Below are 14,749 nucleotides of genomic sequence, written 5' to 3' on the forward strand. Positions count from 1 at the left end.
AACTCTTCTGTAGTGAAGTACAGATCAGAATACTTAAGATATTACTTCCATACCATTTCTATAGACATATTATATATAAGCCCTGCTAAACTGTATAATAATCTTTTCAACTCAAGAAGATCAGTGATATCTAACTTAATGGTCCTTCAATATATAAAGATATAATAATAAATCAATCCTAATATTCAAAATAATAATCTTTCATAAGCACTGGATCACAATTCCTACACAATCCTTGCAAACTATTAGTATACATAACAATCTCTACATTTCCAACTAAAATCCAAAACACTAAGCATTAATATAGAAAATTAAAGTGCAAAAATTAATGAGTTTTAAGTCACAACAAGTTGAAAAATTACAAAAATAAAAGGGATTTACCATTTGTGGAAATTGATGATTGACCAATGTTGGCGGAAACGAATTAAAATTATGTTGTATCGGAACCATAGTTGGCATTGGCGCATATTGAGAAGACGGTTGTTGACCAGGCTGGTTGACAACTGCACTTATAGGATTTCTAGGCATGCTCTGCATTGTTCGAGGAGGGACGTTGTTTCTTTGATAATAAGCCTAGTAAAAAAAAAAGCAAACAAAACAATTAATATAGCATAACATTTTATCACACAAGATATAAAGCAGAAACTAAGGAACATTTTAACAGTTAAATACAAAGGATTTATTTGGATTTTCCAACAACATTCGAACAATTCAAATTCAACAACGATTTAAAAAAGAAACATTCCACTAAATTATTAATACCAAATCCAAATCACAATACAATATAGAACATTTCATGTACAGAAATGAAAAAACAAATATGGTTTTCAATTTATAAAATGGAGAAAAATACAAAAATTATTCCTTCCTACATTCTTTCACACTGCTTAAATTTAAAATGTTCAAATTTCTATTCAACAAAAAGTCATTTGCTTTCAATGACTAGGTAAAATTAAGAAAGAGAAAACTAGAAAGTGTTCTGTTACAACTGAAATTTTTCCTTGTTTTTAAAATTATTTTAAGTATATAATAAAACCCAGTATTTTGTTCATAGTCAAAGCATTCAGTATAATATCATTATCAATCTTTTTTCAGTTCAGATTGTTAGATAGGTGTGTATAAGAAACAATTACATTCAAACTTTTTCTTACCGTGGGCATTGCGATGGTGGGGTTTCTAGACATCTGTTGCCCTTGTTGAATTATAGGCTGGGGAGATGCAATTGGTCCTCCCATGGATTGGTGATGCTGCGATGGCGCAGGCATGCCAGCACTAGAATACATTGCTTGCTGGGCAGCAGCTACTGGTTTATTAATATCATGACCAGAGTTGCTTGCAACTGATGATAATGCTGGTGTGGTGTACGCATAGGATCCCTAAGTGAGAGATACACCAAAAATGAATGCAATGTACCAGTTAATAAAGGGCAAAATCAGAATTCATTCTATATAATACATGAAAATGTGAAAAGTGATTCTTAAAAAGTTATGTATCTCACCTATTATGTATCTCTTTACATATACCGAGATTAATATCCCACTTCACTTCAATTAGTTTTTCTTTCATGAGACACGTAGCCTACATATAGGATGTATGCTTTAGATTGTTGTCCGAGTAGTTTGATCAAATCGTTTTGTTTTGTTTTATAGTATTGGTCTAATATTTAATTCGAGAATGTAAACATATTTGTTGATTTTGTACTATATTTGGGCTCCTTATTCCAAACCTAACTTGCAACCCAGTTCAAATTGACTGTTGCTGCCATATTTCTGAATTTAAGTTTTAACATCATGAATTTTTCATACCTTTTGCATTTAATTGTACCAAAAATATTTAAATTTTTTTAAGTCTAATCGACAAAAATTACATAGTTCTTAGTTGTTGTTTTTTAATAACATCCAGCAAATTTCAATCTCTTCTACTGATTTACTTTATTGATATAAGTTTCTCAAGCATTAAAGTCACGATTCACGAGTCAAAGTCACGAGTTGTTGCATCTTAAAGTAAGTAAGCATTTCATCTTATTTGATTTATTATCTACAGATTTTTTTCACTATTTGAATAATTTTCTTACTTTAGTTTTTAAGTAATTGGTAATGAAAAATGCAAAAATTGTGTAATTATCTAATTTATTCAGCTTATTTTTTCAGAAATTATAAAATCTTCCAAACTTTTTACCTCAGAAAGTTTCTTAAAATATAATAAGGAAAGAAAATTTCAAATACTGAATAGTACAATAAAACATTGGGCAAGTACATTTTCACAGAAATTAAATGAATTGGACATACAATAAGAATGCTGCCAAATGATAATGCAAGAATTGCATAGAGATGTGTAACAGCTAGAAAGAGGAAGACTAAGAGTCATCGCTATAGAATAAAGGAATTTTTTGATAGCAAGCTGGAGATCTGTTCAGAAAATAGCATTAAGACTGAGCTAAATGAATTATAACTGTTGAAGCCTTATTTACAGCTTGGTACAAAGAAAAATTGGAAAAAGGTCATGAATTTTGATTTATGCAACATAAATTAAAATAAATAAGTAGAACGAATTATTGATTTCATAAATTTTTATAACAATAAAATTTTATTTGTGCATAAATCTTATCCTGATATTCAGATAAAGAGCCATTTCATTACAGTATATATTTTAGCTTTTTTTATATATAGACATATATTCCTTAAAATACATAAAATGAATAAAAATTTTAACAAATACTTGAATATGCAAATAATTAATTTTGTATAAATCTACTTGACACTATTTATATCAATAAAATATTTTTTTGCTACTATGCAAATTAGAAACAACTGTACTTAATAATGTTTAATAAACTAAGTTGGTATTAATAATATGCTAAGAAATAATTATGTTGAACTACATTCCATATGTATTCTTTTCAGTATTTTAACATTATATACATGCATAAAAATTATTTCAGTTTCTAAGATCTGAATTCAGGTTCACAGTAACATTTAACAGTATTGAATCAAAATTAAATGGGAAGATGCATTGCATTTGATTATCTTCTACTGAAAAAATTCCAATCACATAGAAACATGGTTCAAAATGATTCTAAAAAAAACTAAGCAAAATCTATGATAAAACATGTCTCAAAAATAAAACAAACTGAAAAAAAATTCAGAAATCTTATCTGAAAATTAAAACAAAAAATTTCAATTAATTAAAAAATTAAATCTAATTTTGCATTTCTATAATTTTATTTGCTAATTTTTTGCTTTAAAGAATAAACAGTTTTCAGTAAGTATAATGGCAATAAAATAAAAGATCATGTGAAATGAAATCATTCCTTTTACATGGTTGCTAGCAAATCTTTTAGTTTATGTTTTTGTTAGTAAAATACTATTTGGTTATTTTTGTTCTGTAAGATATCTGTAAATAAGAGTCATTAGTAATTCCCTATGTATTATGAAAAGTTATGCATATTTTCTTGCATGATCCTCATTGCGAAACAATATTTTTAGCACCAGAAATTTGGCAAATGACTAAACGAAACCATTTACTGCTACCTTAACTGTCATTATAAACCACTGACATGGAAATTTTCTTTCAGTATCCAGATGCTATTATTCATTCAAGATCATTAACAATTTACTTTTTATTTTCACATTAAACTGATAAAAAAAAGTCCAACTTTCAAAAATAAGAATTAAAAAATATAGTTTGGCTAAATGTACTCATATTTTACATGAAATGCTTTAATACTGAATACCTACAGTATGAAAAATATAAGATTATGATATAAGATATAATCTCTTACTAAAATCGTACTACCCATCAAAAAGATTAGCAAGAAATTTCTATAACCAATAGTCAGGATTATCATATTTTGCAAGAAATCCGAATTAAAAAATTCGATTGCGGCATTAATCTTAAGCTTGATTACAAAATTTTGAAAAATTCAACAATTAGAATGTTTTCACGTAATTGAATGAAACAAAATGATTCAATATACAAATCAAGTTATTTCACATATATTACAATCCAGTTTTTTAATACAAGACATAACAAATTAAGAATTCTTAACACTCTGTAATAAATCATTAAAATTAAAGTTTATTTAAATATAATTCAAAAAATTTTAAACACTTACCTGATGATACCCTTGACTGAACTCGGCGTGACCTAAAACGAAAATAAAGAGCTAAACTGAATAATTTTAATAAAAATGCAAAAAGTATATAAATAGATGTTACTAATTGTTATTAGAAATAAATTTTAATTTATTAGAAGGAATGACAGAAATATAATTGAAAAATTGATAAGATTATTCAAAACTAATTCATAATCATTTACAATTTGATAAATTTTATAAGTTCTTAAATTATTCATTCCACAGCAAATCAACTAACATCTCTAAAACATCACACATTACTCATTTAAGATGACATTATGAATATTTATAATGTTTTAGATCTGCATATAATACACTGTAATAGATCAAAAACTTAACTGGATTTCACTGATTTTTAAAACATATGTATTACTTAGAATTCAAATTACTTTTCAGCATCTTTAAAATTTAAATTCTGAAATATATCTTCTAAAATTGAACATAATATAAGTTTTTTTTAATATATTTGATAGTATGATTAGACAATTTCAATTAAGCGGATCAATTTGTAACTTAGTTTATATTTTATTACAAAGTTTCGAAAATATACTTATTTACAAAAATTTACATTTTTTACATAAAAAATTTTTTAAAAAAAGTTTACAAAAGCAAGCAGAAAATTCAGTGCTATTCAAATTTTAAATACGATATAACTGAATTCGTTCTACAGGTTATATATTAACTGAATTATTGTCTAATCCTACATACGTTTCTAAATATTCCGAAACATATGACTCAACTTATCCGATGACCGAAGCAAGTGTGCAACGACAGAGAAAATTAATTAATGCTGTAATAAACATTGCTCGACAGATTAGCAAAATGATATAAAAAATATTTTTTACTAAGCTTACTGTATTAATAGAGCAAATATTTACATTATCTCAAATCTCCCAAATTATGTTTAAAATTATTTAACGCCGATACACTAAGAAAACAAAATAAAGAGCCAATATGCATCTTTTTAAAATACGAAAGAGAATGTTAATACATAAGAAAATGATTTGACCTTAGACAAATATAAATAAATAAAATGATATCTATCTGAAACTCACCTGACTGCATATGTGCTGTTTAACATTACCTTCTCAAAGGCACCGATTATAATATTCACAAGGGGTTTTAATAAAATTAATATAATTAATACCTATTATCATCACTTTTTGCTATTTAAATTAATTCAAAAGTTTTATAAAAGAAAATTTGCAAACATTCAATATAGAAAACTCAAAAGATAGTCTACGTTCAGGTTTCACAGTTGTTAGGCTTAGGAGTAAAGTATTTCTTCTGGCCACGTAAAGACAAGTTGTTCTGTCTGCCACTTCCTGTTATTTTATTTTGCCTCTAAGGCCTTACCTGTATTATTGGACAATGATTAATAATTTACAGTCCCAATTTTTTTAATTTGAAATATTCCGTACAAAATATTATCTAAGATTTAAAAAATTATTAAGAACCCAAATAAATTCATAAAGGTCCACTTTCGCCAACTTTATATATATATTATGAAGGTCGCCATTTTTAATATCTTGGAATATTACATGAAATTATCAAAATAGGTATGATGAAAAAAACCAACAAAACCATTAAATCGTAATAACCAAAAGTAAAATAGAGAAGCTAAATAGAGAGAAAATCATGTAGTTCCATAGACTGCCATTGCAGTCAGAAAATGCATTTTCCTACCCACACCAATCACATTAACATTTGCCATCTTATCTTTAAAAAAATAATCTTCAATTAACAAGCTGATTAGAAAAAAGATATATTCTCTAAAAGTTTTGTAAAATGAAAATAATTTGTTGGACTAAGCGTCGCACTAGAGCAAGCAAAATACAGATAATCGCCATTTTTCTTTTAAAGCACGAGTCATATTGCCAAATTTTACATCAAATATTTCATTTTAACTAAAAAAAAAAAAAAAAAAATGCATACATTTCCGTTTCTAAATTTTTAACACTTTATATAATTTTTTGAAAAAATGAAGAAAAATGCAACATTGAATACTATCTAAAATTATCTAAGATTTCGCGTAATTTCAATTAAAGCTGAAAGAGGAATCTAATACTAGGGCATATGTTTAGAAGCATATTTGACAAAGAATTGCATATTCAAACAATTTGAATAATTGTCTTCTTCAGAGTAATATTTAAATGTATAGATTCGGCACGCACAAAATTTAAAAATGATATAAAAAGTTCTTTGTAAAATCTTTCTTGGTTTTATTAATAAATATTGAACATTTAATAACTGACAGGGGGAAAAATTTGACCTTATTTGAAAAAATTCTGAAAATTATCACTCAAAAAAATTTCATAGTATAAATGTGCCCATACGAATTTCTAAACAATTTAGGAAATGAAGCAAAAATTATTTAATTTCTGCAATACATGTATTAATTTTTTAAATTATTGTTTGAATTTACATGATAACAAAATAATTATTTTAAGAACATTGAAACCATTACAGACACACACATATATTGAATATTAGTCAATTTTGGCGAACATTTACTTTGTAAGGGCTAGTGGTTGCTAAAAATTTCAATTAAATATTTTGTATTACTTAAATATTAAACTTCACATTTTGATAGACATTATTTTAGAAGCTCTGTCCCATTATGTTAATTTATTATGTATTTCATGAAATTTTCATCTATATTTTTATATGCCCCATTTTATCACAAAAAAAGAGCAACACTTTTTTTTAAAATTGTTAATTTTCATTATTGCTTAGTTATACAGTTAAATCTTAATTGTAACTACATCAGAATTTCAAAAATCTTCTTTAAAGTATATCTTATACTTACAACTATTTTATATTACTGAATATAGAAAAAGAAAATGGTCTTATTAATCAATGGAATTACGGAAATGGAAAAAATGACGTATAAAATAGCCATATCAGCAATGGAAACCATTTGAATTTCATATCAATAGAAAAATATGCCATAGTAAAATATGCTTAAAAGATTTTTTTATTTAATTAAAAATAGAAAATAAATTATAGGGAAAAAAATTATATTATTGAAAATTTATTTATTAACTCATAATTATTATTATTGAATTTTAAAAAATATATAAAATTCATTTTTCTACAGCAATGTTTTTAAAGTTATCACAGAATGTCAAAATTTTACTCAATTTTAACTGAAATTTTCAATTAGAACTTTGAGATGTTATCTCTACTTTCCAAAGTTTATATGTGTCAAATTTGATAGCTCTAAGTAAAAATGTCTGGTTTGTAGAATGTTAATACATAGGCACATGCATTCATCTTTATTGATAATAGAGTTAGACTTTAAAATCAATAATAGTATTTTTTAATTGTTAATTAAAAATTGTTTTGCAAATAGATTTGTTCATTGCTTTCATAAACGAAATTTATCTTTGGTATGCTGAATTTAGTATGCTACCATAATATTTCAATATAATTTTATGTAAATCATTATTCCCAATATTTCTATAATTACACAGATTTGACATTGTTGCAATACCAATTATATCTAAAATAGGCTGCAAAACTGGTATTCTTAACATATTAGAATGAACTAGAAGATTAAAACTAAATTTTGAGTATTAAGAAAAAGTCTGCACAGATCAAAGAATAACTTGGTATTTATACATTTTATTCATTCAATAATATTTTTAAGATATAGTTATTTTGTTTCTATCAGAAACTAAACTAAGATATTTGAATGCTTATTGATCAACTTAATTTGCTTGTATCTTGGTACCATGAATTGCTCTGATTATGTGAATGCATAGCTGCATATTACAATTTATAAAATTACTGAAATAGATAATTAATCATGGACTAAGTTTCCTTGTTATTGCACAATTCTATTTTAAACTTACTTTTTTATCGATAATTTTGAAATAAAATGTGCTTTTATTTGCTTAATTAACGTGAATATTTACTATTATTACGAAAAAGTAAAGATTTTTGTTGCATGTCTATTTAATACAATACGTAAACTTCTTCTATTGAAGTACTTTGATTTGATTTGAAAAGCATTTTTTTAATTGTATTAGTATACTTAGAATCAAATGATTTGAAAATAAATTGAATTGTTTGCATTTATGTTGATTTAAATTCTAATGACCTTTAATTTTTACAATTTTTTTGGTAAGCGATTATGAAATTTTTAAAATTAAATATGCATATATTTGTATTTTATTAAGGATAAAAATATTTTTAATATGTAGAACGAGAATTAGAAATCACAACATTGACATATTTGGCACTTATATGTAATGTAAATGTTTATTCAAAAAGTTGTTTAAGTTTCTTAACATTTCAAGTTACTTAATTTTAATTTCACCCATTAGCATAGCAATATATTTCATTCGTATAAATTTTTTTTTAAATATGAAACAAATGTTTGAGTTTTATAGAGTATGAATAATTTTTGGAATGAAACAATCAAACACAAGTTTTATTTACTAAAGTATGATTTCCAAAATTAAATAATTAATTGCCAAATTAAATTATGGTTGAAGATCTCGTTTCTTTTCATTTCATTCTTAATTTTTACGAAGGTATACTACTTTTTAAAAGGTAGCTCAATTCTACAGTTTGTAATTTAATATCTAAATAAGTATAAAAAGATTTGTTGATTATAAACGAAGATGAATGATATTAATGAAAAATTTTATTTTCAATGTTATAATTTTTTTATTTTATGAAAATTACTTTTTTTTCATGAATAAACTGAAAAGAGTTTCTTTCAACAAATAATAACAACCAGTTTGTTGCTGTTATTATCGATTATAATTATTATCAGGAAACTTTACAAATGCTGTTATCCATAAATGATGGCTTCAATTTGTTTGTAAACTGGATGGGATGGATTTTATGAATTATTAGAGCATAAATATTATCTAATTAGAATACAGTTTTTATGTTTTTAATTTTCGTCATAGCATATTCTCCAGTTTCAATACTTTATTACTGTTTATCAAAGTATGCATACTAATTTTTTTTACTCTAAATTTTTTATTTCCAGAAATTTTCAAACAATCTGAAGAGAAAATCAACACTCTTTCCCTCTGCCTTTATAAACATCAAAGCTGACTGGAGATCAAACTCAGTAAGAAGACATACAAGATAAAGTTGAATATTATTGACTTATAATTTATATACAATGCTGACAAATGCTTAATCACTGATATCTTTTATTAAAGTGATAACTAATAAATTTAGCTTCATTCTTGACAATAAAATCTAATCTAATCACAAAACTAAACTATCCCTGATATTATTAAGTTTATGAAAGTTAATGATATCAAATATTATTAAATTTATCATTTGATTATTTGTTTCATGGAATATTACTAAAAAATTATATTATTCTTAGATAAATATCAAGCATTAATACTGATATACAAGTAGTTTCTTTATAGTAAATAATTTACAAGTGGAGGGAGGAGGCTATTTCAAGTGATACTTTCTATTGAATTTAATACCCTCTCAAAGCTCAATAATTACAAATACATGTGGTGACAATGAAAAAATTTTGAGGATAAGATTTTATTGATAAAATATGATTGGCCAGCTTTTTCTGAAGCTTTCAAAGAAAATGATATCCATCAAAATACTATTGCAAGAATTGATAGTTGTTTCTAATGATTACATGAATGCATTTCTATTACTATTATAATTGCAAATTTTTTTAAAAAATGGACAAGGAAACAAGTTCAGGGGTGTTTGTGGGACCCCAAAAAATCCCCGGAAACTTTTACGGACTTACTACCGACATTTTGGAGTTTCGAGAAGGGGGGGGGAGAGAGAGAGAAATGAAAAATTACGATTATGAAGTATTGAATGACCTAATTATAAAAGTTCAATGAATTACTTTTTTTGCAAAATTAATAACCATTAATTTTGCAAAATTAAGACCTTTGAACCCAGGTCACGTGATCGCACATCTGGTCGAACGAAGTCTCTCCCTTTTTTTTCTGCCGCGCCTACTTGCCGAAAAGAATCCAGAAGAGAACCGGGGGAATGAGTCATAACTCGCAATAAGGAAAGAACAAAAAAGAAGTTTTTCCCCCCTTTTCACGCATTATCACTGCCTTTGGAGAAAGAAAGGAAAAGTTTTCACCACACACACTGACCTTGCGTTTTCTGCTTTCAAAGCAAACAAAATTACCCAGATCAAAATAAATAATTCATTATTATTCCTACTTCCTTTTGAACGACGATCCCCGGAATTTCCGGGTATCGAAGTTCAAAATCCCCGGAATTCCGAGGTTTCCCCGGAGCACAAACACCCCTGCAAGTTTTATACTTCCAGTATAAAGGAAAGGTAACAAATGTCAACAAGAGTCATAGAAGCACCTAAGAGAATACTTGAAACCCTTAAAGAGTGAAGGAACATATTTGTTTCACCTCCTAAAGAAAACTACAGGCAGAACAAATTTTCAGCTGAAAAAAATTTTGTCAGGATTTGCAGCCCAAACCAAAATTTGCTATTTTAAAAGGTGTTACCGAATAAATATTTGCTAGAAGCAATAACTTTCCAATGAAAACTGATTTTTAGAATTTGGCCAAATTATTATAATTACAAATTATTTTTATATTATCAGTATCCTGTTATAACAATTAAATTGTTAAGTTGTGTAACAACATTGTTTGTCAGAATTAAATCACAAATAAAAGATTCTACAAAATAAAAGAAGCTAACAAAATAAAAAATACTAACAATAAATAAAAGTTCTATCTTAAGAATGATAACAGTGTATGAAAAATTTAGCATCAAATCGGTAAAATATTTGTGGGGTTAGAAAGGAGTTTAATAATAATATAAATAAACTTAAACAATACACATAAAAATTTACCTACAATCAGCTAAAGTTAAAAATCTTAACATAAAATGCTTATTTGTACTAGTTATTTCAAGATTCTAAAACTAGTAATTATTGATGATTTTACTCCTCAAAGTGATAGCACTTTTCCAGAATTCTTGAGTAGGTTTTGACATTGTTTTTCATCATATCAGACTTTTTTCTTTTTTTTCATGTAATACCCTAATTTAGTGAAATAAATACCTCTAGACCCTTCACACAAAAGCATGGAGGATTTTTTACATCTGAGAATTGACAATATTTATCCTAATTTGTACTTAATGCAGATTTAATGACCCAAAAGGTAACTTTACAATAATTTAAATCTTTCATTGGGAGAAACAGTTCATAATTTGAGGGCAGAATAGTGAACTTCTATATTTTGATCAATAAAAACTACTATTATCTATTTATAAATCATAATAAAAAAGTACTCAAAATAAAAATTGACTACTTCTAAATTGTAAAGAATATACTACACATCTTTGAACTAGCATTTTTAGCAAAATTCTTATGTATACAATACAGAACCTTAATAGTGTTGTTGTTAGGGAAGGGAAGGACTTTTCACAAAGAAATGTGCATACTTTTTATTCCATCCCTAAAATAGTTGCTATTAGGAATTCATTAAACTCAAAATTCAAATTTCCACAAATGAAAAGAGTATCACAACAAAACATCAAAATTTTGGATAAGTAAGCTAATAGAAAAATCGGATGTAATTTTTTTTTTCTTTTTATAAAATAAGCAAAGTAAAATTCATGTTTTCTTTATCCCCTTCTTTTATAAGTAGAATGTAAAAATATTTTGTTAGCTATAATAATGTGTGAAGAATATTTATGTGTATATAAACTGAAAAGTTTACTATTTTATATAGTTAAATAACTTGTTACTGGAATAATTTGCTTTTGTGTATATTGTTTGCATTTGCTTTTATGCGAGTGAAGGATTTTTTTTTAATTGAGGTAGATTTAGATAAATTAAAAAAATTATAATATTAATATAAATCCTTACAAATACATTTTAAAAAGGAAAAATTAAAGATGACTTTTCAAAAAAGCAACAAGAAATTGTTATGAATAAACAAGTCAGGACTGGGTACTATCAATTAATACATGAAAAATCCTAAACAATTTTTTTTTATTTTAATTTTTTACTTCATTAGTAAATAATTTGAAATGGATATAGTAAAAGTAAAATTTAGATGTACATCAAGTATCATTCAGGATTTATTTACTGTAATTAAATAACTATAAAAATAATTATTAATTTTAAATTTTTACTTAGTTCCGAGAGCTTAGCAGACTTCAAATTTTTTTAATATGTATTGAGAGTGACAAGAAATCTCAGCTATTTATTGAAAATGTAATTCTTCCGTCTTACAGATATAAAAAATTAGACATTTGTGTATTAAGCACATGTCAGAGATTCATTTTGAAAAAAGACATGTTTATTGCAATCAGTGAGTATTAATGACATAATGAGATAAAGTACAATATATATTATTTCAGCTGTCTAAAGATATTTAGGTATCAAAGTAAGAAAAAAAACAAATTATCATTAAAAGTTTTTGAAATTTTTTTCACAGTTAAAATTTACATGAATTATAAAAATGAAAATAAAATAATTGTATTCAATTTTGCAATTTCTTTATAATTTAATTTAAAAATTAAGATTATATTCATTTTAGGTGAATTTTTAAGGAAATCAAAGAACGACCAGCTTTGTAATAATTACATTTTAACTTTTGAATAATATAAACATTATTGTACCTAAGTACATAATACTGCAATATTAGAAGAATAGTAACTATAACAATAAGCATAAAAAATAATTGAACATGGTTATTTATTTCAGCATGAAAAGCAGCAATTTATTTCATGTTGAAATAAATTACCTACATAATAACATCACAAAAGTCAACAGATCTAGTCCTAAAAATATTTAATTAATAATAAGTCGAAGAGAATAGAAGAAATAGAGAATTTCCATCATATATTTTAAGAAATAAGAAATTTTACAGTAAAAAGATTTTAAATATGTTCATGGAATTTTTTAAGAAAAAATAAAACCATCATAGAAAATTATATTTTTAAATAAAGTGTAGATTATAATACATTGCATATATATACCTTGCAAGTCTCCTGCAGTACTGCTTTTATTCATAAAAATTTAACATCCCATCATGAGACAGTAAGTTCAAAGTTCTGATAAAATATAATTATAAATAGCAACAAAACTATTAGGTAATAAAATTTAATAAAAAGACGATATTCATGCAAAATCCCATGAATGCACTATGAAAAAGAGAAATGAGAAATTCTATTTCTAAGAAGCATCAAGGTATTATTTTAAAATTTCAAGTGACTTTATAAATACAAAAATTACAACAAAAAAAATACTAAAAACCAAGAAGATCAAATTTGGACTGTGTAGATGGTGTACTAATGTAATATTTTAATTAATGTAAATTAATAAATGTAATATTTTAGTTCAGAAATAAGATTCTGAAAACGCTAAATTTATTACCGAAAGAATTCTAAATCTCAGATTTAAATTTCGACTCTCTAACATAAAATTCTTACACTTAATATTTCGAAAACAACTGAATTTTCCCAGTTTAACTTCAAAATATGTAAATTGGGAGACAAAGTTGCTGTTCGTTTGAACGTGGTTAGATATGTACTGTTTGTTACAAAAACATAACAGCACTCAATACACAACCTAGAATTATAAAGCCGCTTTTTAATGAAATGTATTAAAAATGATTATAAGTCCTAAAATTCACAGTCAAGAAAATAAATGAAACACTATATTAATATTAAAAATGACGAACAATAAAAAAAAAAGGATTTACAACAATTTCAAGAATTAAAACTGCATCATATAAATATGTCATTAAAAACTGCACTTTCATTCAATCTTTATATCAACAAAATAATGCGATAAACACTTAAATAAGTTTAATATTTCCCTTATAGAAAATATCAAATGAAAAAGAAATAATTTACCTCGTCCCTGATTGTTAGCAAAAGCTGTAAACTTAATTTTTTGAGAATTATTTTGACTCATCGCACACGAAATATAAGAAATTCATTTAGCCCTGTGTGGCAAACATCTTGTTGCCAGATGTAGATAATAAGAACTTTATTAAAAACTGTCGAACTAATCTTCAAATACAAAAATAAAAATTTAATAACTGAATTATTGAATATGCAATTGAAAAATTTTAAATCATCATAAAATAATTTGCAAGAGTTCATAGAAATATTTTATAGCTGACTTTTCTTTATCAAATTAAATATGCCTGATATGATTGAGACCACTTATTTAAATTAATTTTTTATTAATTTAGAGGAAAGAAAATAATTATAATAATAATCTATTTCTCTTAAATTTTCACAGTTATCTATTCAGATGCAGAAAGTATGTTTATGGTGATATACCGTTTTCATTCACTTCGAAGGCACCTTAGTATTTGACTGAACCAATTAGGCTTAATCTAAGAAATCTTAAATAAATGCCTTTGCTAAAGTTATCTTAACTGTCAGTAGTTTCAATTTTATTCATTTTTTAAAAAAAATCGTGAGTTTCTAATAAAATGCATCTTTAGTTTAGTTAATTGATAATAGATGGAGCCATGAAATTGCTCTTGTGCAATACCTAACGTCTTGGGTTGTTGAAATTTTCATAGAATATAGAAAATGTGTATATTTTGTGCCAACCATATGCCTATGATTTTAATACATTTGTTTGATAAACAATT

General features: G+C 25.4%; 1 protein-coding gene across 3 annotated transcripts in view; it reads right to left on the bottom strand.

Moving 5' to 3' along the window:
• Nucleotides 1-14,108, bottom strand: part of LOC129965759 (eukaryotic translation initiation factor 4 gamma 3-like) — a 48,300-nt gene extending 34,192 nt beyond the window's left edge. The window contains exons 1-4 of one of the 3 annotated variants that reach the window (XM_056079914.1): nt 13,995-14,108; nt 4,115-4,146; nt 1,152-1,376; nt 382-573 (exon numbers count right to left, since the gene is read on the bottom strand). In XM_056079914.1, coding sequence (XP_055935889.1) covers nt 382-573; nt 1,152-1,376; nt 4,115-4,146; nt 13,995-14,055 — 510 coding nt within the window. In that variant the 5' untranslated portion in view covers nt 14,056-14,108. Of the gene's footprint in view, nt 1-381; nt 574-1,151; nt 1,377-4,114; nt 4,147-5,190; nt 5,426-13,115; nt 13,193-13,994 lie in introns of those variants that run through there. The other 2 variants (XM_056079915.1, XM_056079916.1) reach the window with 2 other exon arrangements.
• Between the last annotated feature and the right edge of the window lie 641 nt (nt 14,109-14,749).

The sequence above is a fragment of the Argiope bruennichi genome, chromosome 4, assembly GCF_947563725.1.
Source record: "Argiope bruennichi chromosome 4, qqArgBrue1.1, whole genome shotgun sequence".
In the NCBI taxonomy this organism is placed as follows: domain Eukaryota; kingdom Metazoa; phylum Arthropoda; class Arachnida; order Araneae; family Araneidae; genus Argiope; species Argiope bruennichi.